This window comes from Culex pipiens, chromosome 3 (assembly GCF_016801865.2).
Source record: "Culex pipiens pallens isolate TS chromosome 3, TS_CPP_V2, whole genome shotgun sequence".
Classification (NCBI taxonomy): Eukaryota; Metazoa; Arthropoda; class Insecta; order Diptera; family Culicidae; genus Culex; species Culex pipiens.
The window spans coordinates 5,310,448-5,334,989 of NC_068939.1; the positions used below are offsets into that span (position 1 = coordinate 5,310,448).

The following is a 24,542-nucleotide window of genomic DNA, read 5'->3' on the forward strand; positions in this document are numbered from 1 at the left end:
GGTACGGAAAACGGCGAGTACGTACGTATCCAAATCCCAACGCACACCACCTTTGCGCGACGCGCGAACTACCACGACTGAAGGCTAAGGTACGAATGCAGCGGCGGCGTTGGAGTAATCCGGAATCCGGCTGAAGGTGTGTGAATGAGCGCCCCGTGTGGACACGAAACCATTCATACGGAGGGGGAACTCACGCCATGGCGAGACATCAATGGATATGAAATTTCGAAGGGGTAGGACATGTGAGTATAAGTTGTGTCAATTGCAAAACAAGGGCGTCTGTGTTGTAATCTTTCTTTTCTTTTACAGATGTTACATCTAATTAGAGGCCTCCAGATGTCAGTGTAGCTGCCAATTGAGTACATACTCGATCTGCAAGACGAGTGATCTTCTGCCTAGGGTTTGAAATCGTTTTTTGTGGATTCTTGAGATTCGTCAGTATTTTTGCGCAGCTGATATCATCTATGAGTGCTGATTGTACGGTAAGAACATTTCCGTCCAGATTCTTTTGAGGGGAAATGTTTGTCAATTGTCCACGCTCCATACATAGGGTCCCAAAGCCTTATGCCAATTTTGATTTACAACGTTAAAAAACACGATTGAAACACACTTTTTTAATTTCAATGACAAAATAAATAAAATAGACAAGATAACATTTTACGATGTCAAGTAGGTTATTTTTTTATAATTGAATTAAAAAATCAATTTTAAATCCTTCCCGTTCCGCAAAAAGGATCATTGTACTCAAAAAAATAAGTTTTATCGTTGTGAAAAATAATATCACCAATTTATGCTTTATTTTAAGACGAAATTGACCACGAAATTTTTGGGTGTTGTTTTGAGGCATAAATGGCACAAAAAACATGTTCTGGTCATTTGGACAATGTTTTTTATATGTTTGATTAGCGGACAAAAAATTTAATAGTTGTAGATTTTGAAGAATGTAGGTTTTATTTTTTTACGGAACGAAATGCAGTAAGAGCAATGGCGTACCCCCCTTTTCAAATGTTGCTTCAAAAATTTTAATTTTGTTCATGGAAACTATAAAAAAAATTAGAAGAAAAAAAATATAACCTTAATATTGCAAAAATTAAAAAGACGGATTTTGTTATTGGTCCGAAGGTAGTAAAAATGAAGGAAATGTCAAAACAAGGGGAAATTCTCGTATTGGCAGGTTAAACATTCACTATAAACTCCAACAATTTTTCTGATTTGCACTAGAACAATTTTTAACATGTTCGGGTTGATTCAAAAATCTTTTGAATTTTGTTAGATTTGCAAAGCAAAAAATAAATAAAAAAAGCTAATTATTTTTTGTGAAATTTTACATTTTTCTGAAAATGATTGCATATTATTTTCACACTGCACGTGTGTTTAAAATTCAGAAATTCTGAATTTCCAAATTTATACATAAAAAAAATCCAAAAATTTAATAGTTCAAAATGTTTAAATCTGAAAATTTTAATAATGATAAATATTTGCAACGGCGTAATTATAAATTTAAAAATTCAAATGTATATTATAAAGTTCAGACGATAAGCCTGAGCATCGATTAAAAGAAGTTGCGATTATCCGAAGTTCAGTTATACGAAATTTCAGACTTCGAATAATCGAATTAAGAACCTCAAAAAATAACCTTTTCAAAAATAGACCTTTCTAAATTCGATGATTCATTCATTTAGGGATTTGAAAAATTTAAACACTGTTCGTACTCGATTATTCCAAGTTCTCGCAATTTTGCTCCGAATAATCAAATCTTGAAATATTTATGTTTCTCAAATTTTTTAGAATTCTAAGCTAATTTTACAGTAGGACCGTACCCTTGGGCGTTTTCCAAGCAAGGTTACACGTTCTTTTGAAAATTATCGCAGAATTAAAAAGTCTAAGATTTTTAGAATTAATGAATTTCAGAATAAAAGAAATAAAATTCTCAAATTTATATTTTTGTTATCTCTTAAATCCTCAATTTCCTAAATTCTTTAATTCATAGATTCTTAAAGTCTTAAATTCTTTTTTTTAAATTATTATATTCTTAAATTCTTAAATTTTCAAATTCCTAAATTCTTAAATTCTTTGAATTATTGAATTTCTAATTTCTTAAATGTTTGGATATTTGAATTTTAAAAAAATGTTTGGATATTTGAACAACATTGGAAATTTAACATCCTGCAGCAGAACTGTTAAATTATAATAAAGCATTAATTGAATTGAATTGAAATTTTCATAGTTCTTTTGTATAGACATGGATGGGCAATCATAAAATTTGTATAGAGACTTGCTAAGAGCAACCAATGAAAAATTAAATTTTTGGACATGAGAAGTCGCTGTTTCATATAAATCCAAAAATACAAACAATAAATCAGAAAAAAAAATGTGAATAGCTAGAGAACTTGGGCAATGTTGTCATTTGTTTCAATATAATAAAACTTTTTGTTTTAGGAACTTTTGGTTATAGAACGATTAGAATTATGCTGTCCCGCCAAGTCAATTTACACGGTTACTCTAATGCGCACCCATACACATAATATTGTGAGTTCCCTTGAAATCTGTCATAGAATCTTCCAACACCCTAAAAGTTCTGACAGCAGAAACAATTTTCTTATCAAAGGCTGTGGCCCAAGCGAAAAACAAATTGTAAAATCCGTGTTTTCCTGCATGTAATCGGTTTTTTAAACAATGCAAATTTAAATAAGTTTAGTAAATTTAGATACAATTTGCGATAGTTTGTATAGAAGTGTTCAGAATGCTGTTCAATCAGTGGAAATGCTTCCTTTTCCTTGTATTTGGTACGAGAAAAAAGGCGAATTCGCACAAGTAATTCAATTAACACCTCGCAATTTTTTGCAGCCTTCGCCGCCACGACCGCCGACAGTTCGCGGGTGCTCGAGCTTAGCGACCGCTTCCTGGACGTCCGGAACGAGGGCCAGTGGTTCGTAAAGTTCTACGCGCCCTGGTGCGCGCACTGCAAAAAGCTGGAACCGGTGTGGGCCCACGTAGCGCAAGCCCTGTACAACACCAACATCCGGGTGGGCCGGGTCGACTGCACCCGGTTCTCGGCCGTGGCCCAGGCGTTCCGCGTTAGCGCCTACCCCACGATTATGTTGTGAGTTGCGATTGTGTTATTTTTGTGAAGTAATATCGATTGCTTTTATGTAATGTGGTTGTTTTTTGTTTTTGTTCTATGATTCGTCAGCATCAAGGGACCGTACGATTACGTTTATACCGGGGACCGCACCAAGGAGGATTTGCTTCACTTTGTGAACCGGATGTCGGGACCGCCGGTGCAGCAGGTTACCAGGCCGGACAGTATCGACATCCTCAAGGCGAACAACCCGATCTTCTTCACTTACGTGGGCAAACAGGACGGAATCTTGTGGGACGTGTTCTACAGTGCTGCGGAGTCGTATCAACCACACGGATACTTTTACGCCACGTCGGTGGAGATTGCCAAGAGACACTTTGGCATCGATACCGTGCCGGCGGCGTTGGTTTACAAGGAGCGCAGCCATTATTACTTCCCGTACTCGGATAATTTTGATCTGCTCGAGCCAGCTCACCTCAACGAGTCGCTCTTCCGGTGGGTCAACGAGGAGAGGTTCCCGACCTTCCCGAAGGTGACCCGCAGCAACATTCACCACATTGTGCAAACGAAAAAGTATCTCGTCCTGGCCGTGGTCGAGGAGAACAAACTAAGTGAAATAGCTGCGCACGAGCAGGAGTTCCGCGATATGGTGGAGATCTTTGTGCACAAGAACAAGCAAAAGTACCACGGCCGGTTCCAGTTTGGATGGGTTGGCACGCCCGATTTGGCCCACTCGATTGCGATGGACACGCTGGCCACGCCACATCTGATCGTCCTGAACGCAAGCACCAACGAGCACCACATTCCGGAGGACGACCCCCTCCAGCTGACCCCGGAAGCGATCGAGCTGTTCCTGGACAGTATCCACAATCAGACCGCACCGACCTTTGGGGGAAATTCGCTCCCGGTGCGCATCTACCGGGCCTGGTTCGAGGCAAAGACGTCCCTGTACGACATGTGGCTCGGCAATCCGGTGCTGACATCGGTTCTATTTGGGCTTCCGCTGGGCTTTCTCTCGTTGATAATGTACTCGATTTGCTGTGCCGACATTCTGGACGCCGAAGAGGAAGAGGACGAACCGAGGCACGAGAAGAAGGAGTAAGTCGTGTGTGTGTGGCTTCGGAGACGTGAATCTCTCTCAGGTGAGCATTCCCCATTTTTAAGCAACCTTTTCTAGTCATGTTCACACCCACACACGGTGCGTTGTCCGCGAGTTCTCTTTTAAGGTGTAGTATTAGGAAGTGTCTGTCTGTACTGTAATCGGTGTAAAGTGTCCCAATATGTAACGATTTCGAATTACACTAGCAAGATTATTTCCAGTACGAAGGAGTGTATGCTTTCGGATCTTCCCACCCAGATATCACATCCCTTTCGTTTAGTTTGTTAGTCAAACCGGTTTATTAAATTCTTAGCATTAATCAGAGACAAGCACAGAAGCGAAGCGCACAAATTGCATCCAACCGTTAGCTCGGAACCAACATCTGTTCAAAAACTCCCCGCCAACCACGGTCCCCGCGACAACCTCAAATCCCGTAATCATCGTCCGAGTCCGAGTCCATCGCGGCACGCCGTCTGTCGAACTTGACCGTCGAGTTGCTGCGGGGCATCTGCTGGTTAAGGCTCTCCAGCAGCTTCACCAGCGAGGCGTCGTCCAGCTTGCCGCCAATCTGGCCCATCTGTGCCATCCGGATGATCATGCCCTCCACCATCTGCGCCTTGTCCGGTTTGCTGATCTTCAGTGTGTTGAGCCGGGCGCGCGCATTCTGGTCCAGCAACTGTGACAGCATCGAGTTTTTCATTTCCTGCTGGGCGGCCATCTGTTCCTGTTGCGCCTTCTGCTGCTCCGGGTTGGCGCCCTGTAACGGATTGGAAGGATTCGATGCATCAATAATCGCGACATGATCCCCTTGCCCGATCAAGCGGGACTATTTTTGGAATTGAATTGAACGCAAATTACTATTTCCGGCAAAATGTGCCCGTCGTAGCACCCACCCAACATTATTGATCTTTCTTAGTCAAAACTGAACAAAATCTTACCTGCATCTGCTGGAGGCGCTGCTGGCGGATCGAGTCCAGTTCCGGATCATCCATAATTAGAAGGTTTTAAAAACTTATTCCTGGTAAAAGTTAACTGTTTTCAAGAAAACACTCTTTGCGTTCTGCTCAAAAAATCGTGATTCAAAAGTTTGGGTTTGACAGCTGAGGAAAATGCTTTTTCCGATTGAAGCTGTCAAACTGTACGGGTACCCCATTAAAAAAGTCGACCAGACATTCGCACCGGTTTTGCCGGTTTTTAGTCGATAGTCAGTGAATCGAAAAATTTACTAAAATTTAAATTTTCATTAACATTGTTTTTTAAATAAAAAAAAACCTGTTCCCAATACATTTTAAAACATTTATTTATGCATGTTTGATCAAATAAAAAAAATTGAATCTTATTACAACTTTTCGATTTTTGGACCACGGATCGGTCCAAAAATCCTAACCCCCCTAAAGTAAAATTGACAGTTCGGTTTAATAGGTGCTTGTGACGGTACGTGCGCTTAAGGTTCTTGGGGGAGAACGTTAAATGATTGAAATCGTGAGGTTTTTTTTAAAGTCCATTTTTTTTAATATTCCAATAAGTTTTTTTTTAATATTTTAACTTTTTGGGTATACATACACAACTTTTTTAAATATTTCTGCATGTCAACTCAACTTTCTGCAATCAACGATTTTTTTTTTCAATTGTTCATTATTGTGTGGAGTTCTAAATTGGTTTTTGATCAAAATTATAGAAGAAATATAAAATTGGCCTCATTCATCAGTCATTTATGATGAGAGGAAATGTGTCGAAAAATCGTGTTGAAAAAAAAGGGATGGCACCTTTAAAAAAATCAATGATTCAAAATGCAAAAAATAAAAAAATTAAAACTCAAATGAAATATTTCAGAAATTTTTGAATACAGATTCAAGAATTAATGACAAAAAATCAGATTCTTAAATTCTCATTTCAAATTCCGGAAAATCTGCAGATTGTATGGGAAAAGTTGCGTATAATCAAATTTTGATCATAGGAGGCTGAATAAGGAAAAAAGCTAAAGACGTCAACAAACGAAAAAAGGAAAAGACGAAGTTTTTCGGGTAAGGCTTGTTCATTTATATTTAAAAATATTGATTTTTTAATTTTTATTATTTATTTTTTAATCTTTGTATTTCTTAATTCGTGATTTTTTTATTTTCAGGTATCTAAATATTTTTTTTTATATTTGTTTTTTTTTTACACACCGGTAGTTGCATACACTGAAAATACGCCACACTTTTCTTTCAAGTGCCCAAACACTTGAATGATTCAATAAAGGCACATCTTAGACCTAATTTGTTTGTGTTTGAATTTCAATCCAATCCATTATCAAATTCAAGTGTTTGAGCGATTGACTTTTTGGCATTTTTTGACAACTTATTTTCAATCAGGTGACTCAAACTTTTCAAGTGTTTTGCTCATGAATTTGCCCCACTGTGCTGAACTATTCAAAGTGATGAGGAAAACACTTGACATTGATCTTGTTTTGATTTGAAATGCAGTTTCGTGACAGCTTCGTCGGAATTTGCTTCGTTTCTTCATTTGTGTTTTGGCGGTCCGGTGTGTTCGTTTTTCGCAGGCTCGGCGAATGGCCGCGTGAAGTCGCTGCCGCCATGTTCCTGTCCAGTAAATTGCCTGCCCGGTTTGTGATCGCGAAGACGAGCATCGCCACAAGGCTGTGTCCTCGGGGTTCAGGATCCGTCTGGCCAGCGGAAGGGCTCGGTCTCCCGGACCCGGAAAGAGGCCAACTTTGGCGATAGAGGTGCTTTTCCGGATATTCACCCACTTGGTGAGTGTGGAGAAAGATTTTTTTTTGGGGTTTTGTTTTCATTTTTGGATTTATTTTGTGTGATTTGCAGGAAAATGCGATTGAGCTGCAGATGCCGTACCAGGAAGCGTTTGATGAAATTAAGGAAAACACCCGCCGGGCGCTTGAGAACCGGTGTCGGTGTGGACAAGAAGCGGTGAGAAGCAGGATTCGAATGCATTCCACCCAGGGGCCAAGCAATGCGTCATTCGGATGGTAAAGGCACAGTTTGATTCGATGGAACGGTGGTGGCGAACAACCCGCACCTGACCAGGAGGACGATTCTGAAAGCAGGTACAACCGGAAGAAAAGACAATTTAACAACGAAAAAATAATCAATTTTTGACAAGCAAAGTTGGTAGAAAATAAAAGCTGTCAAATTAATTTCATGACGCAACTTCTTCTCATTTTTTATTTAACAAACCGAAATCCATTTCTATTACATACAAACATGAATTGATTATAGCAGGAAAAATCATTTAAAACCAATAGATATAATGTAGTTTTTCATGTGACACAACACATTAAATTCAAGTGTTGCGCTATTGAATTGACAGCATCTTTAGGTGCCCAAAATTCAAGTGTTTTGCGATTGATTTTTGAGTGCTCTGTACAGCAGGGCCAGATCATGTGTAGAACACTTCGTTAAGCTGTGTAAGTTTTGCTCAGTGTACGTGTACTTTGTAAGAGAGCGTTCATTTATTACGTAACGCAAAAAATCGGATTTTTAGACCCCCTCCTCTCCTCTCGTAACAAAATTTCCATACATTTTTTTAAAATTTTGTATGGAGCGTAACACGGCCTCCGACCCCCCTCCCCCCCAACTGCGTTACGTAATAAAAGAACGCTCCCTAAGGGCATTTGTATGAAACGTCAAAACACGCGAAAAATGTCAAAAGGTTAAATTTCTTAATTAATTAATGTTTCTTCGAAAAAAAAAACAATGATTATTGTTATGGCTTTTTCTTCTGGTTTATTTCATTCTATAGGCTAGTATGGAGATCGGAAGGAAAGGGATCAAGAAACAGCTTTACGAACAGCAGAACAAAGGAGAGGGAGCGTTTTCTTGGGGCTTTTCTTCACCCTCTCTGGCTTGCTTTCGCTGCCGCTGCTGCTTATTTGAAATTTGTTTTGACCGATTCCTTCCGAAGTGCATACACCGCTTATGCAAGAAAAAAAGAATTTCGAGATCCTGCGTTTTTAGATTCGGCCCATTCGGCCTCATTCTGAATTTTCAATATTATTACATCGAATAAATAATTATTTCCAGAGGTTTTTTTTTTAAAGGTCTTTTAAATGTTTATAGGACCTATTAAAAAAACTCTAGATTTCAAGTTTGTAATTTTCAGTCGCATTCAAATGAATAAGCAAATCCAAATAAATTGATTTTTGTACTTCTCATTTGCGTACCGATTAAAAAGAAATTTGCGACCCTTTCCTTTCCTTGACCGTTTCTTGAGAGGGCGAAATAAACTTTGAAAAAACATTTGTAACGGCCTAACTGTAATGAATAATGATGTATCGAGATTGGGGTGGTTCAAATTCGGGCTTCCTTGGAGCTACCCCATGACATCAAAGATTGACCCATCACTAGGATAATTTCTAAATTTCTGATCTTGAAGTTGTGTGGGGAAAATTTCCAACATGTATGGAGAAAAGCAACTGTTTCAGTTTGTACCTGTGGAAGGCGCAATAACTTTCCAATTCTTACCGATTCTTGGAATTAGGATCTTCATTAAAATTGGAATTTTTTTTTCCGAAGACACCATATTTTTAGAACTTTTTGCAAAATAAGTTACTAGTCTGAAAAAATCCGCGCTGACGGCTCTAAGGCTCAATTCTAGAGTTAAAAAAAAAAAAAAGGTTTAAAAACCAAATTTCCAGTTTTTGCTTGTATGGGTGTTTTTGAAACCGCCTTGAGTCAGGGGTTTTAAAAAATTTGACCTTTTTTTTTTAAAAAAAAAAACTCCAGAATTGTTTTAAAACTCATCATGGCAATGCACCTGTTGCCCTTTGAGCCTGCCGCGCAATGTTACCGGCACACATATCTCTTTTTGATTTTTCTCGATAATTTGATAATTTTTGACAGTCCGGTTTATTTCAAGAAAATCTATTACGTCTACTAAAATCCTACACTCAAAGTCAGAAGTATCCCTCAAAAGGGTACTTTCAATCCTCAAAAAGTTCACCCGGCGTCACCCTTTTAAAAGGGTATGTCAAATTCAGTACATTTTCGATACCCTTTTAAAGGGTGACGACGGGTGAACTTGAAAAAAGGATACTTTTTATTTTGAGTGTACGGCTCTAAAGTATACAAAAAGGATTCGATCTAGTCGACTAACCAGTTCGACATACCAGGTCATACTGTCAGATGGAGAGTAATCAACTTTTTTATGGGGTGAGCAGTGACAGAAATCGTCGCTGTCGGTCGGTAAAGCAGTTTGTATGCCAAGCGTCACGAATTGACAGCTCCTGAATCATTAACGCTTGGGTGTTTTGATTTGGTTTTATTCCAGAGAAAAGTATTCCCGATTTTGGAGAGCGATGGTCCTTCGAAAATTTGTGTGTTGAAACTTTTTGGACAAACTTCGTGTGAAGCGCAAACTTGAATCGCTAGGCATCAGTGTGACGTCAGGGTAGGGTTTTGGTAAACGTATCAAAAATGTCCCTGGAACCATCCGCTTGTGAAGGTAATTGATGCTCAAATTGGAGGGGCAACTAAGCTTAAAGTCCTTTTTTTTTGCTGCAGATTTGAAGGCATTCGAACGACGCCTGACCGAAGTGATAGCTGCCCTGCAACCGTCCACGCTGCGATGGAGGAGTGAGTCGAGTTGGTCTGGTCCGAGTGCTTCAAGTTAATGCTTCGTTTCTTTTATTACAGTCCTGCTCGGTACCATGTCGCTGGTAACCTTCTTGGGCGCCTTCTACTGGCTTACGGATCCCCGCACCTCGATTGTCCCGCTCGTGGACTCCCTTTGGAACCATCCAGTATTCACCTTTTCGACGGCGATTCTTTGTAAGATTTGTGTCTCATTTGGGCGCAGGGTTGTTGATGGCTAAAGTCACGATTCTTCTTTCGCAGTGCTCCTGTTTGTGTTCGGAATCCACAAGCTCGTAATTGCACCGCAAATCATCACGTCCCGAACGCGGAGCGTGCTGGCCGAGTTTAACATGTCCTGCGACGAAACGGGCAAGCTAATTCTGCGACCGCGACCGACCAACAACCGGTACATGGACATGAGTTAAACCACTTCACTTCAGGAACGACGCGCGCGCCAGCTTGTCCCTCCGCCGAGATCCTTAGTTTTTTTTAACCATTTCCCGCTTCCGCGCTGCTACTAACCCCCCAGTCCCCGCTCCCCCCAAACCCACAGGAATCGCTTTTACGGTCCTTTTTTCTCCTTCTCTCTGTGTCCTGTTTTTCCGGTTTAGATTTCACAACGGTAACGGCAGCAGCTCCAACGGCAGTCGCAGTCCCAAGAAGACGAAACGCTAACACAAACGACGACGAGGACATGGACGACCCCACCACCCAACATCCAAACAAACGACGACCACCGGGAAAAACGGATCGTATTAATTGTAAATAGTGTTTTTTTTTCGTGTAGCTTCTTTTGTTTGTGCGCGCGCAACGACGGGCAATTTGGAACCAGCTTATTTCTACCTACTTTCTAACTCTCACTGCATCATAGTAATGTAATGTCCATCGATCAAGATTGTTTAGTTTTCGGAAAGGAAATCAAATAAATGGTTTTTACTGGAAAATTTTGGGTGGTTTATTGTGGTTGAGAAATGCTCACTTCTGGTACGCCTGAAGCACAATGTCCTTGAAGCTAAAGTTGGTGCAAACGTCGATCTGGCTGGCGGCCCCCGCAATGGCCATAAACTTGTTCGGTTCGCTCTGCTGCACCACGCTGTAGACAGCCGGAGCCGACACCGGAATCTCGGCCGTTACGTCCCCGTTGAAGTTGTACTGGTACAGATTCCGGCACTCGCCGGCGGCGTAAATCATGTCGTCGATGAAACCGGACACGTGCAGCCGCTCCGGGAAGGCAAAGTCCGTGGTGCACTCGAGCGATCGCAGATGCCACAGGGAGAAGCGTGGACCGCCCCCGCAAACGAGCCAATCCTCCGTGATGGACACGGTGCCCTGCCATTTGCCAAATTCCGGCCGGTTCAGCGTGTCCTTCGAGAAGGGTTCAATTTTGCCGGTGAACTTTGACTGGCGCGCGTCCCACATCAGCACGGAGCCATCCTCGGACGCGGTGGCCAACTTGCCACCGCAACCGGACACGCAATGAATGTAATCCTTGTGACCCTGGAAGTTGCGCGTGATTCGACCGTCCTCGAGAGAAATCGCGTACATCACGTTGTCGCCACAACCGGCGTACAGAATCTCGTCCGTTTTGTCCATCCACAGGTAGTTGACCTCGTTGATGTCGGTGTATTCGGCCGAAACCGGTAGTTTGACCGTCCAGGCTCGCTTGCCAACGGTGGCATTCTTGACGTTCCACGCGTACCCGCAGATTTCACCGTTGAGGCCAACGATCAGAAAGTCTTTGTGGAAGGACAGGCTGTAGACTTGGCACTTTTCCGATAGGGGGAAGACCGCGTGTGGTGCCGTCGGCGGTTTGTCCGGATCTCCGTTGGAACTCTCGCTGCAGGACAGGATGCGGTCGATGCTAGAAGGGAAAACCTTTAGAATTTACAATCCGAAGCCGGTTTCCAATGTAGACCAACCTGTAGATCAGGATTTCTCCAAAATTGCTACCGCAAAACAGGTACTTTCCATCGCCGGAAATGGTCTGCGAGAGGATCGTCGTGTAGAAGCACTTTTTGATGTCGGTCATTCTGAAAAACTGTGTTTTAAAAACTCACAAAAATTCAAACTCGCTCGGCTTGATTCGATAATAAGGATTGTTAACACTTTCGGCGTGTATGCCAGTTTCCACACACACTCGTTTGACGTTTCACAGTCGAGGCCCCCTTAAAAGAAGTGTCTGACACTTGGCATACGGAACGAAGCGTCAAAACAGAAGCCGCACGCCACGAAAACAATCGCGCGTTCTTCAAAGATTTTTAGTTTTTTCAATAGTTTTCCTCCAAAAAATGTCCTTCGAATCGATTCCCAAGGATCTGCGCGGACTGCGGGCGTGTTTGGTGTGCTCGATGGTGAAGGTAAGCACTTTCGTCAAATCTTGAATTTATGAAGTTGTTGTAAATTTCGAACCTCACCTAGACCTTTGACCAGTTCGAGTACGATGGCTGCGAAAACTGCGAGGACTTTCTGCGGATGAAGGGCAACAAGGACCAGGTGTACGACTGCACCAGCAACAATTTCGACGGGATGATTGCCGTCATGAGTCCGGACGATAGCTGGGTGTGCAAGTGGCAGAGAATCAGTGAGTTGCGACTACAACATCTTGTTAAACTGAATGGCGTGTTTAAAGCAAGCTTTCTGTGTTTATTTCTAGCCCGCTTCACAAAGGGAATTTACGCCATTTCGGTGTCCGGTCGGTTACCGAACGGCATCATTCGTGACATGAAGAATCGAGGCATTCCGTACCGGCCGAGGGACACCAGCCAGCGATAACGCTTCCGGTTCGATCTGTGGATTTATGTTTAAGCGAATCAATAAACGGACAATGTTTGATCAAAATAAGTGAAATGGTTTATTTTTATTGATTTGCACTGATTTGTTTTTGGAGAAATCCGCGCATTAATCTAGAGCAGAGATTCTCAACCTTCTTCTAGGCTGGTACCCCCTGCCATGTAATTCAAGTAGTCCCGGTACCCCATTTAGAATCGCTGATCTAGAGTGATTAGAATAGGTTAATTTTTCTTCTTTTTAATATAGCGCGTAACACGTAACATGCGAAATAACAACGCAAAAAAATCTCTAGCCACTGCAAATTTTTTTTTAAGTTTTTGTCCACCCCCTTCGAAATTCTTCAAACAATCATAGGGAAAGAAAAAAAAATACATATTCGGTAATTCGGTAATTTCGGAATACACCCTTCCGGCAGCAGCTGAAGATTCATGCAGTCCCACGTCGCATGTTCGGGTGTAGACCTACGGAAGACCTTGCCGCGAGGATAGGTGTGTAAGACTATACGAGCCACCTACGGCATAATTCCTCGGGCTCCCCAGGTCAACCATAAGCTACCCCAGGTTCTCCGTGCAGGACACATTGGGGGTAGAAAGCGGATAGAATTAGCAAAAGATCAAAGCAGGCCGTGAGGCATACTTTTAAAGTGGTATCTGCAACGAAATTTGTATTAACAAAATGGTCAAAAATAAAAAGGCGATACTAATTAATACTTCCCTGCGACCTTGGAGGTCTCTCGTTTGGACATATAGCCGTGGACACCATGCTTGGTAGCAATCCTCGTCAGTCGGTGTGGTACACGGAAAACCGGCATTAGTCTTTAAAGACTTATTTTTAGCCTTTTTTGAAGTTCGGTCAGTATTGTCAGAAAAAGGCCTAAAAATTAGTCTTTTTTCGGGCCTAAATTTTAGGCTTTTTTTAGAACTTAGTGCAAAACTTAGAAAAAGACTAAATTTAAGGCTTTTCTGTACTATAAAACTTTGGTTCACGATTTGACATGTCAAATAAAAAAAAGTTGAAGTTGCCGGTGGTGGTTGCTGTTCGTCGGACAGGGGCAGGATTTTGGCCAGTTTGCAGGTAAGTTTTTGTGTTTTTCCTGCCGGAAGGTTCGGCCGGAGTGAGACGGCGGCCGAACGAAATGTCTGCTGTTTACCGGGTTCCCAAATTCTGGTTCTCGGTACGGTGGAGGAGGACGGGAAGGCGTGTTTTTTTGCGGATGCAGGAGGGAAGCAACTTTTTTTTTGTGGACGGCGTGGACGTGTGGACAGAAAATGGACGTGTGGACAGAAAATCTCGGAATCAATCCGCCGGGGATTGAAATCCAAAGTGGAAGTGAAAAAGGGCAACGAAGCGGGAGTGGACAACTGACGGTGGCGGTGAAAATGATGATGGTGGTGGAGGTGGTGATTCTATGACAATTTCCGGAATTCCATTTCCCGGAATGGACGTTTTCCGGAATGGACATTATCCGGAATGGACGTTATCCGGAATGGACATTATCCGGAATGGACGTTATCCGGAATGAAATTTCCCGGAATGGACGTTTCCCGGAATGGTCATTTCCCGGAAAATTAGTTTTTTTTATATATTACCTGATATGAGATTGAATGAAATGTTGCCTACTCGCTTACTTGTGGTTAAGAATTATTTAGTTTGTACCCCGTTGGTTTGACCTAGTCACATTGAAGGAACTCGATATTTTGACAACGATATCAATGATAAATACATGAATGAAATAAAGAAAGTGAAATGTTCGTACATAAACAATAGATGCTAGCGTTGACTATTGAAACAATACTTTATCAACCACCACGAGATGTAACAATGTAGATCGATAGATATTAGATGTTTTTAACATTCTTTCAATGTGTTGTTATGTAAGATTTTTTCCTTCTTTTGTTAGTCAGTTGACTTTTGTGAATAACTTCTACCAAACTTCAAGAAAATAAAAAGCTTTTCAGTAATGTATAATGTGTACTTTTTTGAGGTTTTCCCTTATTTTAAAATACGCGATCTTGCATCAAAGTAATGGGATTTTATATAAGAATTTTCCCTGCCCTTGTTAATTCAACTAAATTTTACCTAGTTTTTCATTGAAGGCTTCTGCACTATACAGTAGAGTCCGGGAACCGTGGTGTAGGGGTATTCGAAGTTGCCTCTCACCAAGTCGGCCTGGGTTCGATTCTAGACGGCCTCGGTGGTGGCATTTTTCGAGACGAGATTTGTCTGATCATGCCTTCCGTCGGTCGGGGAAGTAAATGTTTGTCCGTCTCTCTGGGTCCTGTCTCGGTTTCAGTCGCTGGTAGGCAGTTGAACTCACAATCCAAAAGTCGTCATTTCGAATCCTGGGGTGGATGGAAGCTCAGGTGTAATACTAGGTTTGCAATTGCCTCAACAATCTAGCGTTCGGACATCTAGTGTCGAGTAGAAATCTCGCAATCGAGAACGCCAAGGCAATGCTGTAGAGCGAGCAATTTATTTTATTTTTATTTACTATAAAGCAGAATGTTTATTTTCAAAGAAGGAAAAATCTCTAGAAAATGAAAAGCTTTTCAGAAAATCAATGTATAATGTGTATTTTCTTGAGGTTTTCCCTTCTTTAAAAATACACGATCTTTTATCAATGTGATGGGATTTCGCGTAAGTGATTTCCCTTCTTTCGTTAATCAGTTAACTATTGTGACTAAATTCTATTAAATTTTACTATAAAGCAGGATGATTATTTTCAAGAAGGGCAAACCTCAAGAAAATAAATAGCTTGAGTGTATTTTTAAAGAATGAAAAACCTCAAGGAAGTACACATTATACATTGATTTTCTGAAAAGCTGTTTATTTTCTAGAGGTTTTCCCTTCTTTGAAAATAATCATTCTGCTTTATAATAAAATTTGGTAGAATTTAGTCACAAAAGTCAACTGATTAACACAAGAAAGGAAATCTCTTACACGAAATTCCATCACATCGATTAAAGATCGTGTATTTTTAAAGAAGGGAAAACCTCAAGAAAATACACATTATACATTGATTTTCTGAAAGCTTTTTTTCTAGAGGATTTCCCTTCTTTAAAAAAAACATTCTTCTTTATAGTGCAGAGTTCCTTAACGAAAAACTAGTTGAAATTTAGTAGAATTAACAAAAGAAGGGAAAATTCTTACATAAAATCCCATTACTTTGATGAAAGATCGTGTATTTTTAAAGAAGGGAAAATCTCAAGAAAAAAAAGCTATCAGAAGATCAAAGTATAATGTGTATTTTCTTGAGGTTTTCCCTTCTTTAAAAATACACGATCTTTAATCGATGTGATGGAATTTCGTGTAAGAGATTTCCCTTCTTGTGTTAATCAGTTGACTTTTGTGACTAAATTCTACCAAATTTTATTATAAAGCAGAATGATTATTTTCAAAGAAGGGAAAACCTCTAGAAAATAAAAAGCTTTTCAGAAAATCAATGTATAATGTGTACTTTCTTGAGGTTTTTCATTCTTTAAAAATACACTCAAGCTATTTATTTTCTTGACAGGACACATTACACATAGATTTTCTGAAAAGCTTTTTAGTTTCTTGAGGTTTTCCCTTCTTTAAAAATAATCATTTGGTAGAAATTTGGTAGAATTCAGTCACATAAGTCAAATTATTAACAAAAGATGGGAAAATTATTACATAACAACACATTGAAAGAATGTTAAAAACATCTAGTGTTTTTCTAATATTTATCGATCTACATTGTTACATCTCGTGGTGGTTGATAAAGATAAAGTATTGTTTCAATAGTCATCGCTTGCTTCTATAGATATCCACGCGCGAGAGTGTGTTAGTTTGTAACAAAATTTACACGCAGACATAGGCAAATCGAGTAGAATGATTCGTCTGTCAAAATCAGCTGTGTCCTTTGTTATACCACGAGCACGTGGTAAACAGCTGGTTTTTACAGGCGAGTTTGGCTACTCGATTTGCCTATGTCTGCGTAAAAATAGTATAAACAAAATCAGCTGCTTGGAATTCAGCCAATCACAATCGATCAAAACCAAAACAATACTCTGGATACAAATACTAACACAGATTCATGCCCAAGTAACATGTTTAAACCAGCTAGCCACCACCAAGTTTTATTAAGGGTTTATTGTAGCATCTTGATTGCCTAATAGTTTTATTTGGGCATTCACCGCAACCAAGAAGCAAGAGCTAATTAATAGGTTCTAACAGGGTTTTATGCCTCGGACATAAAACCGGGTGGAAATAAAAGCCGACTGGCTTTCAATAAGGTTTTATGAAAGTTTTAACAGAGGCTTGAAAACCAGATGGCAAAGCCATGCCAAACGGTTTTATCGCATGCTTTGTTAAAACCTAGGGTGTTGTAGCTGTCAAGTGCCATTAGGCATGTAAAAAGCTCACTTAAAACCATAAGCTCCTTAAAGAGCATTTATCGCGGCCAAATAGCAGTGCATAAATATGACGCGTGCTCTGATTGAATATGATTGACCGCCATCTTGATTGAAAAAATAGAAAACTGAAAAATTTGATTTAAGTTTGATGAAAATACACATTTATGCTGACTTTCTGGTATGATTTATATAGCGATAGATGTTTTAAAATATTTTGAACATTTTTTTCAAAGAATTGCAATAAAATATTTTTTAACATTAAACACTATGATTGCAAAATATTGATTTTTGATGAAGCGAGTTGAATTTTTTGGCTCTATCTCCCCTACATTTATCAATAAAATTTCAACCGCAGCTGAATTTGAGCCATCAATTGTGAGAAATAAGCTTTCAAATTATTTGGATTACCTCTAATATCTATTATTTATCATCGCCGTTTTTGACAACCATCTCCATAATTTCATTTGGCAAGACGAAGACTTATTTTTTGCCAAAATAAAACCTATTTGGCATAAGACGTTTAAAGACGTATGAAATGTCATTTTTCCATAACTCCTGACTAGGTTTTAACAAAGGTTTTATCAAGGCCCTGCGGATGTTGTTAGGATTCAGTTGTAAAGCCTTGAACTCCTATGTAGGTTTTATAAATAGGCCGTAACAACCTTTTGCGGAGGTCCTTTTGGGTTTTAAGTGGGGTTTATCAAGGTTCTGGGGAGTGTGTTACGACTAAGGGGTTTTAATGTTGGTTTTGGCTGATAGGTTTTATAGCGGTTGTGACAGCTTTGATAAAGCCTAAAATGTTACTTGGGTGGTGTGCGTGAGAGAAACCGTGGAGATCTCTATTGTTTATGTACGATCATTTCACTTTCTTTTTAGCATTCATTCATTCTTATATATATCGAGTTCTTTCAATGTGACTAGGTGAAACCAACGGGGTACAAACTAAATAATTCTTAACCACAAGTAAGCGAGTAGGTAAGATTCCATTCATTCCCATATTAGGTAATATAAAAAAAACTAATTTTCCGGGAAATGACCATTCCGGGAAACGTCCATTCCGGGAAATTTCATTCCGGATAACGTCCATTCCGGATAATGTCCATTCCGGATAACGTCCATTCCGGAAAACGTCCATTCCGGATAATGTCCATTCCGGAAAACGTCAATTCCGGGAAATGGAATTCCGGAAATTGTCATAGAATCGGAGGTGGTTGTGGTTGTGTTTGTGTTTGTGAATGAGTGTGTATGAGTGGTGTGTGTGTATGTGTATGTGTGTTTATGACCGCAATTTTGAAAATTTTCTTGTGTGCTACTCCGTGTGTGTGTGTGTGTGTGTGTGTGTGTGTGTGTGTGTGTGTGTGTGTGTAAAAATTCAAAAATTCAAAAACTCAAAAATTCAAAAAATCAAAAATTCAAAAAATCAAAAATTCACAATTTCAAAAAATTCAAAAATTCAAAAATTCAAAAATTCAAATATTCAAAAATTCCAAAATTCCAAAATTCCAAAATTCCAAAATTCAAAAATTCAAAAATTCAAAAATTCTAAAATTCTAAAATTCTAAAATTCAAAAATTCAAAAATTCAAAAATTCAAAAATTCAAAAATTCAAAAATTCAAAAATTCAAAAATTCAAAAATTCAAAAATTCAAAAATTCAAAAATTCAAAAATTCAAAAATTCAAAAATTCAAAAATTCAAAAATTCAAAAATTCAAAAATTCAAAAATTCAAAAATTCAAAAATTCAAAAATTCAAAAATTCAAAAATTCAAAAATTCAAAAATTCAAAAATTCAAAAATTCAAAAATTCAAAAATTCAAAAATTCAAAAATTCAAAAATTCAAAAATTCAAAAATTCAAAAATTCAAAAATTCAAAAATTCAAAAATTCAAAAATTCAAAAATTCAAAAATTCAAAAATTCAAAAATTCAAAAATTCAAAAATTCAAAAATTCAAAAATTCAAAAATTCAAAAATTCAAAAATTCAAAAATTCAAAAATTCAAAAATTCAAAAATTCAAAAATTCAAAAATTCAAAAATTCAAAAATTCAAAAATTCAAAAATTCAAAAATTCAAAAATTCAAAAATTCAAAAATTCAAAAATTCAAAAATTCAAAAATTCAAAAATTCAAAAATTCAAGAATTCAAAAATTCAAAAATTCAAAAATTCAAAAATTCAAAAATTCAAAAATTCAAAAATTCAAAAATTCAAAAATTCAAAAATTCAAAAATTCAAAAATTCAAAAATTCAAAAATTCAAAAATTCAAAAATTCAAAAATTCAAAAATTCAAAAATTCAAAAATTCAAAAATTCAAAAATTCAAAAATTCAAAAATTTAAAAATTCAAAAATTCAAAAATTCAAAAATTCAAAAATTCAAAAATTCAAAAATTCAAAAATTCAAAAATTCAAAAATTCAAAAATTTAAAAATTTAAAAATTCAAAAATTCTAAAATTCAGAAATTCAAAAATTCAAAAATTCAAAAATTCAAAAATTCAAAAATTCAAAAATTCAAAAATTCAAAAATTCAAAAATTCAAAAATTCAAAAATTCAAAAATTCAAAAATTCAAAAATTCAAAAATTCAAAAATTCAAAAATTCAAAAATTCAAAAATTCAAAAATTCAAAAATTCAAAAATTCAAAAATTCAAAAATTCAAAAATTCAAAAATTCAAAAATTCAAAAATTCAAAAATTCAAAAATTCAAAAATTCAAAAATTCAAAAATTCAAAAATTCAAAAATTTAAAAATTCAAAAATTCAAAAATTCAAAAATTCAAAAATTCAAAAATTCAAAAATTCAAAAATTCAAAAATTCAAAAATTCAAAAATTCAAAAATTCAAAAATTCAAAAATTCAAAAATTCAAAAATTTAAAAATTTAAAAATTCAAAAATTCAAAAATTCAAAAATTTAAAAATTTAAAAATTTAAAAATTCAAAAATTCAAAAATTCAAAAATTCAAAAATTCAAAAATTCAAAAATTCAAAAAATCAAAAATTCCAAAATTCCAAAATTCCAAAATTCAAAAAATTAAAAATTCCAAAATTTAAAAATTCTAAAATTCAAAAATTCAAAAATAGATTTTAAAAATTTTAAAAAATTCAAAAATTCTAAAATTAAAAAACTCAAAAATTCAAAAATTCAAAAATTCATTATAAATTCCTAAATTCTTAAATTCTTAAATTCCTAAATTCTTAAATTCTTAAATTCTTAAATTCTTAAATTCTTAAATTCTTAAATTCTTAAATTCTTAAATTCTTATATTCTTAAATTCTTAAATTCTTAAATTCTTAAATTCTTAAATTCTTAAATTCTTAAATTCTTAAATTCTTAAATTCTTAAATTCTTAAATTCTTAAATTCTTAAATTCTTAAATTCTTAAATTCTTAAATTCTTAAATTCTTAAATTCTTAAATTCTTAAATTCTTAAATTCTTAAATTCTTAAATTCTTAAATTCTTAAATTCTTAAATTCTTAAATTCTTAAATTCTTAAATTCTTAAATTCTTAAATTCTTAAATTCTTAAATTCTTAAATTCTTAAATTCTTAAATTCTTAAATTCTTAAATTCTTAAATTCTTAAATTCTTAAATTCTTAAATTCTTAAATTCTTAAATTCTTAAATTCTTAAATTCTTAAATTCTTAAATTCTTAAATTCTTAAATTCTTAAATTCTTAAATTCTTAAATTCTTAAATTCTTAAATTCTTAAATTCTTAAATTCTTAAATTCTTAAATTCTTAAATTCTTAAATTCTTAAATTCTTAAATTCTTAAATTCTTAAATTCTTAAATTCTTAAATTCTTAAATTCTTAAATTCTTAAATTCTTAAATTCTTAAATTCTTAAATTCTTAAATTCTTAAATTCTTAAATTCTTAAATTCTTAAATTCTTAAATTCTTAAATTCTTAAATTCCTAAATTCTTAAATTCTTAAATTCTTAAATTCTTAAATTCTTAAATTCTTAAATTCTTAAATTCTTAAATTCTTAAATTCTTAAATTCTTAAATTCTTAAATTCTTAAATTCTTAAATTCTTAAATTCTTAAATTCTTAAATTCTTAAATTCTTAAATTCTTAAATTCTTAAATTCTTAAATTCTTAAATTCTTAAATTCTTAAATTCTTAAATTCTTAAATTCTTAAATTCTTAAATTCTTAAATTCTTAAATTCTTAAATTCTTAAATTCTTAAATTCTTAAATTCTTAAATTCTTAAATTCTTAAATTCTTAAATTCTTAAATTCTTAAATTCTTAAATTCTTAAATTCTTAAATTCTTAAATTCTTAAATTCTTAAATTCTTAAATTCTTAAATTCTTAAATTCTTAAATTCTTAAATTCTTAAATTCTTAAATTCTTAAATTCTTAAATTCTTAAATTCTTAAATTCTTAAATTCTTCAATTCTTCAATTCTTAAAGTCAGATCTTCAAAAAATTGAACTTGTCAAACTACGCCAATCCAGTTCTGAGCTAAACTCTTAAATGAAATTACCCATTTTTTAAATAACTATCAAACTCTCACAACTCATCTTCAAAATATTGATTTTTTATTTTCAGGTTAAAGCTGTACTCATCCGTGAATCTGTCGTATTCCGAAATTACCGAATTACCGAATAAAAACATTTTTATAAAAAATTTGATAATATATAACAATATTTTATTTTCTACCGTTTATTCCCGCCATTTTGATCCCCTAGGCTTTTCAGGCATAAAATAAGTCTTAATCAAGTTCCGCCATCTTGGATTATGTCCGCTTTGATTCCCTCCCATTTCCGGCAAAAGCCTAAAAATTAGTCTTTTAAACCTTAAAATAAGTCTTTTGAGGCCTAAAATTAAGTCTTAATCAAGTTCCGCCATCTTGGATTATGTCCGCTTTGACCCCTCGCATTCCCTGCAAAAGCCTAAAAATTAGTCTTTTAAACCTTAAAATAAGTCTTTTTAGGCCTAAAAATAAGTCTTAATCAAGTTCCGCCATCTTGGATTATTTCCGCTTTGACCCCTCCCATTCCCTGCAAAAGCCTAAAATTTAGTCTCTTAAACCTTAAAATAAGTCTTTTTAGGCCTAAAAATAAGTCTTAATCAAGTTCCGCCATCTTGGATTATTTCCGCTTTGACCCCTCCCATTCCCTGCAAAAGCCTAAAAATTAGTCTTTTAAACCTTAAAATAAGTCTTTTTAGGCCTAAAATTAAGTCTTAATCAAGTTCCGCCATCTTGGATTATGTCCGCTTTGACCCCTCGCATTCCCTAAAAAGCCTAAAATTTAGTCTTTTATACCTTTAAATAAGTCTTTTTAGGCCTAAAAATAAGTCTTAATCAAGTTCCGCCATCTTGGATTGTGTCCGCTTGGACCCCTACCGTTTCTTGCAAAAGCCTAAAAAATAGTCTTTTAAACCTATAAATAAGTCTTTTAAGGCCTAAAAATAAGTCTTAATCAAGTTCCGCCATCTTGGATTTTGTCCGCTCTGATCCCCTCGCATTATCGAAAAAGACTAAAATTTAGGCTTTTTGACGATAACATTAAGCCTAAAATTTAGCCTTTTTTGTACTAAAACGAAACTAGTCTTTTTAAGACTAACCCATCATTAGGCTTAAAAAGACTTAACACGGTTAGGTTCGATAAAGCCTAATTTTAAGTCTTAAAAGACTAATGTCGGCTTTGCGTGTATTGATCACAGCTGGTGTTTATTTCGACGGTAACATTTCAAAAGGCATCATGTACATTTTGACACTTTCTGGGTTATTGCATATTCTGAAAGTACTTCTAATAAACTACCTCTCCACCAAAAATGAGCAAAAGTTACTTCAGTAAAGTCTGTTTAATCATGATTTTAAATAAAGTAACATAAACAAAATCTCTGCCATCAGCAAAAAAATCAAATTATTCGCTCTACAGCATTGCCTTGGCGTTCTCGATTGCGAGATTCCTACTCGAAACTAGGTGTTCGAAGGTTTGATTGTTGAGGCAATTGCAAACCTCTTTTTACACCTTAGCTTCCATCCACCCCGGGATTCGAACTGATGACCTTTGGATTGTTAGTCCAACTGCCTACCAGCGACTCCACCGAGGCAGGACCCAGGGAGACGACTCCTACACCTGGACTGAGCTAACGACCTAACCTCTAGGTTAGTCCGGGGCCAACATTTACTTCCCGTCCGACGGAAGGCGTGATCAGACAAATCTCGTCTCGAAAAATGCCACCGGGACCGTCTGGGATCGAACCCAGGCCGACTGGGTGAGAGGCAATCACGCTTACCCCAACACCACGGTTCCCGGACCATCAGCAGTCCCTGTTTATATAGCCCTGTCAAACTGTCAAACAAAAGACTACATGAACCTCGTGACGAAAAAAAAGCATCATGAACAAAGCGCCATGTACATTCGGCGAAGAAAAACGAAACATAACAAAGCGTCCCCCTCAATGACAGCAGGGTGATATAGACGTTGGTGATTTCAAAAGAAGTTATGTTTGTTTTTCTCAAATAAAATTACGGAAATAGTGTTTTATTGAATTTGGATGATCAAGTATCAATAAAAGAAACGTTTTTCATCGTTTGTTATCATTAGAACATCTTATTTTGCTTTTATATTAAAATGGGAATTGAAAATGGATGCTCAACATTCAAAAGCGTTTTTCTCAAAACGCATGGTTTGTGCATGATGCTTTTTGAAATGTTGGCGTCGATTTGTCCTCAACGTCTGTTGTATCCTGCGGCTGCGTAGCAAGTCAGATGCTCGCTCATTCAGTTTGAAACGAAAAGAACAAAAGAGAACACAAGAAAACATTAGATTCTGATAGTGAGTTTCAACTCAGCTGTAAAGTGTAATATCATATTAAATATAAATAATTATAATAAAATTTTTACTTCATGATTCTTTATAGACACTTTATTTATTTTGCTTTCACTATCACTTTCGCTATTTCTTCGGGTCGTCTAATTTTCGTCGTGTTCCCGTACTTGGAAATTTCCGCATAACTATTCACTGCTGGTTATTAGTGTCATGTCGAACATGTTACAAGCTAACACAACAGTGACACAGAAACAGAACTTCACAAGCACGGGAATTTGCCACGACCTCCCAGTGAATTAATACCGAGCTTTAACTATTTTCATACTACTATTACCTAAAATGTCCAAAGCAGCTCAGCAAAACTCACTGGGAGCGTTCCACAATTTAGCCCCATCCGGGGGGAGCTTATCCCTTTGTACCCTCGTGTTTGTTTCTTTTCAACCGTAGTCTAGGTAGTCCAACAATGTTCAGTACAAGTTTGAATCGAAAGCAATTGCTTCAACAGCTGAACGGATCAAACCATTGCTTCCCTTGCTGAACTAACTATTCTCCTGTTACTAAGGAAACAAAAGGATAAAAAATCATGATTTGATGTTCTAACAGGTACGTTCAAATAGCCAGCTGCGAGACCCATCAGCCCGGCCTGGAACCAGTCCATATCTGTCGAGTATAGCATACGGTGTGGTTCACAAAATATCAAATACAGTGAACACAACACTAATGCCATACATATGGACTAGCGGGATGGAAGCACGTGGACACCTCCCCCCTCAAACAATCATAGGGAAAGAAAAAAAAATACATATTGCTGAAAATT

The 24,542-nt window shown here is 36.6% G+C and overlaps 5 protein-coding genes across 6 annotated transcripts; 3 read left to right on the forward strand and 2 right to left on the reverse strand.

Moving 5' to 3' along the window:
* The first annotated feature begins 196 nt into the window (after positions 1-196).
* LOC120422820 (protein disulfide-isomerase TMX3) lies at positions 197-4,404 on the forward strand. Of its 2 annotated transcripts, none has more exons than XM_039586355.2 (3): positions 197-242; positions 2,848-3,103; positions 3,194-4,404. In XM_039586355.2, exons 1-3 carry the CDS (start codon positions 212-214, stop codon positions 4,182-4,184), a joined length of 1,278 nt encoding a protein of 425 aa, XP_039442289.1. In that variant the 5' UTR covers positions 197-211; the 3' UTR covers positions 4,185-4,404. The 2 variants fall into 2 exon arrangements, with proteins under 2 accessions (XP_039442289.1, XP_039442288.1); XM_039586354.2 differs by lacking the exon at positions 197-242 and adding an exon at positions 2,577-2,786.
* Positions 4,405-4,451: 47 nt separating this feature from the next.
* On the reverse strand, positions 4,452-5,289 carry LOC120422824 (programmed cell death protein 5). The gene is made up of 2 exons (XM_039586359.2): positions 5,120-5,289; positions 4,452-4,938 (listed from the first exon to the last, which is right to left on the reverse strand). Exons 1-2 carry the CDS (start codon positions 5,171-5,173, stop codon positions 4,606-4,608), a joined length of 387 nt encoding a protein of 128 aa, XP_039442293.1. The 5' UTR covers positions 5,174-5,289; the 3' UTR covers positions 4,452-4,605.
* A 4,177-nt stretch (positions 5,290-9,466) lies between these two features.
* Positions 9,467-10,716, forward strand: LOC120422882 (nuclear envelope phosphatase-regulatory subunit 1 homolog). Its single transcript, XM_039586442.2, has 5 exons — positions 9,467-9,641; positions 9,701-9,772; positions 9,833-9,967; positions 10,034-10,178; positions 10,384-10,716. Exons 1-5 carry the CDS (start codon positions 9,614-9,616, stop codon positions 10,445-10,447), a joined length of 444 nt encoding a protein of 147 aa, XP_039442376.1. The 5' UTR covers positions 9,467-9,613; the 3' UTR covers positions 10,448-10,716.
* LOC120422881 (THO complex subunit 6) lies at positions 10,034-11,871 on the reverse strand. Its single transcript, XM_039586441.2, has 2 exons — positions 11,692-11,871; positions 10,034-11,633 (listed from the first exon to the last, which is right to left on the reverse strand). Exons 1-2 carry the CDS (start codon positions 11,799-11,801, stop codon positions 10,748-10,750), a joined length of 996 nt encoding a protein of 331 aa, XP_039442375.1. The 5' UTR covers positions 11,802-11,871; the 3' UTR covers positions 10,034-10,747.
* Positions 11,872-11,968: 97 nt separating this feature from the next.
* Positions 11,969-12,613, forward strand: LOC120422883 (transcription elongation factor SPT4). Its single transcript, XM_039586443.2, has 3 exons — positions 11,969-12,129; positions 12,191-12,353; positions 12,426-12,613. Exons 1-3 carry the CDS (start codon positions 12,061-12,063, stop codon positions 12,542-12,544), a joined length of 351 nt encoding a protein of 116 aa, XP_039442377.1. The 5' UTR covers positions 11,969-12,060; the 3' UTR covers positions 12,545-12,613.
* Positions 12,614-24,542: the final 11,929 nt, after the last annotated feature.

What these genes read in the sequence shown, in the direction of transcription:
- LOC120422824 (XM_039586359.2), bottom strand. Translation starts at nt 5,173, where the DNA reads ATGGATGATCCGGAACTGGACTCGATCCGCCAGCAGCGCCTCCAGCAG. An exon ending in AGCGCCTCCAGCAGATGCAG is followed by an intron (nt 4,939 to 5,119) that starts GTAAGATTTTGT and finishes AATCCGTTACAG; the next exon opens with GGCGCCAACCCGGAGCAGCA.
- LOC120422881 (XM_039586441.2), bottom strand. Translation starts at nt 11,801, where the DNA reads ATGACCGACATCAAAAAGTGCTTCTACACGACGATCCTCTCGCAGACC. An exon ending in GGAGAAATCCTGATCTACAG is followed by an intron (nt 11,634 to 11,691) that starts GTTGGTCTACAT and finishes TTTCCCTTCTAG; the next exon opens with CATCGACCGCATCCTGTCCT.
- LOC120422882 (XM_039586442.2), top strand. Translation starts at nt 9,614, where the DNA reads ATGTCCCTGGAACCATCCGCTTGTGAAG. An exon ending in GGAACCATCCGCTTGTGAAG is followed by an intron (nt 9,642 to 9,700) that starts GTAATTGATGCT and finishes TTTTTGCTGCAG; the next exon opens with ATTTGAAGGCATTCGAACGA. An exon ending in CTTTTCGACGGCGATTCTTT is followed by an intron (nt 9,968 to 10,033) that starts GTAAGATTTGTG and finishes CTTCTTTCGCAG; the next exon opens with TGCTCCTGTTTGTGTTCGGA.
- LOC120422883 (XM_039586443.2), top strand. Translation starts at nt 12,061, where the DNA reads ATGTCCTTCGAATCGATTCCCAAGGATCTGCGCGGACTGCGGGCGTGT. An exon ending in TGGTGTGCTCGATGGTGAAG is followed by an intron (nt 12,130 to 12,190) that starts GTAAGCACTTTC and finishes AACCTCACCTAG; the next exon opens with ACCTTTGACCAGTTCGAGTA. An exon ending in GTGCAAGTGGCAGAGAATCA is followed by an intron (nt 12,354 to 12,425) that starts GTGAGTTGCGAC and finishes GTTTATTTCTAG; the next exon opens with CCCGCTTCACAAAGGGAATT.
- LOC120422820 (XM_039586354.2), top strand. Translation starts at nt 2,744, where the DNA reads ATGCTGTTCAATCAGTGGAAATGCTTCCTTTTCCTTGTATTTG. An exon ending in CTTCCTTTTCCTTGTATTTG is followed by an intron (nt 2,787 to 2,847) that starts GTACGAGAAAAA and finishes AATTTTTTGCAG; the next exon opens with CCTTCGCCGCCACGACCGCC. An exon ending in GCCTACCCCACGATTATGTT is followed by an intron (nt 3,104 to 3,193) that starts GTGAGTTGCGAT and finishes ATGATTCGTCAG; the next exon opens with CATCAAGGGACCGTACGATT.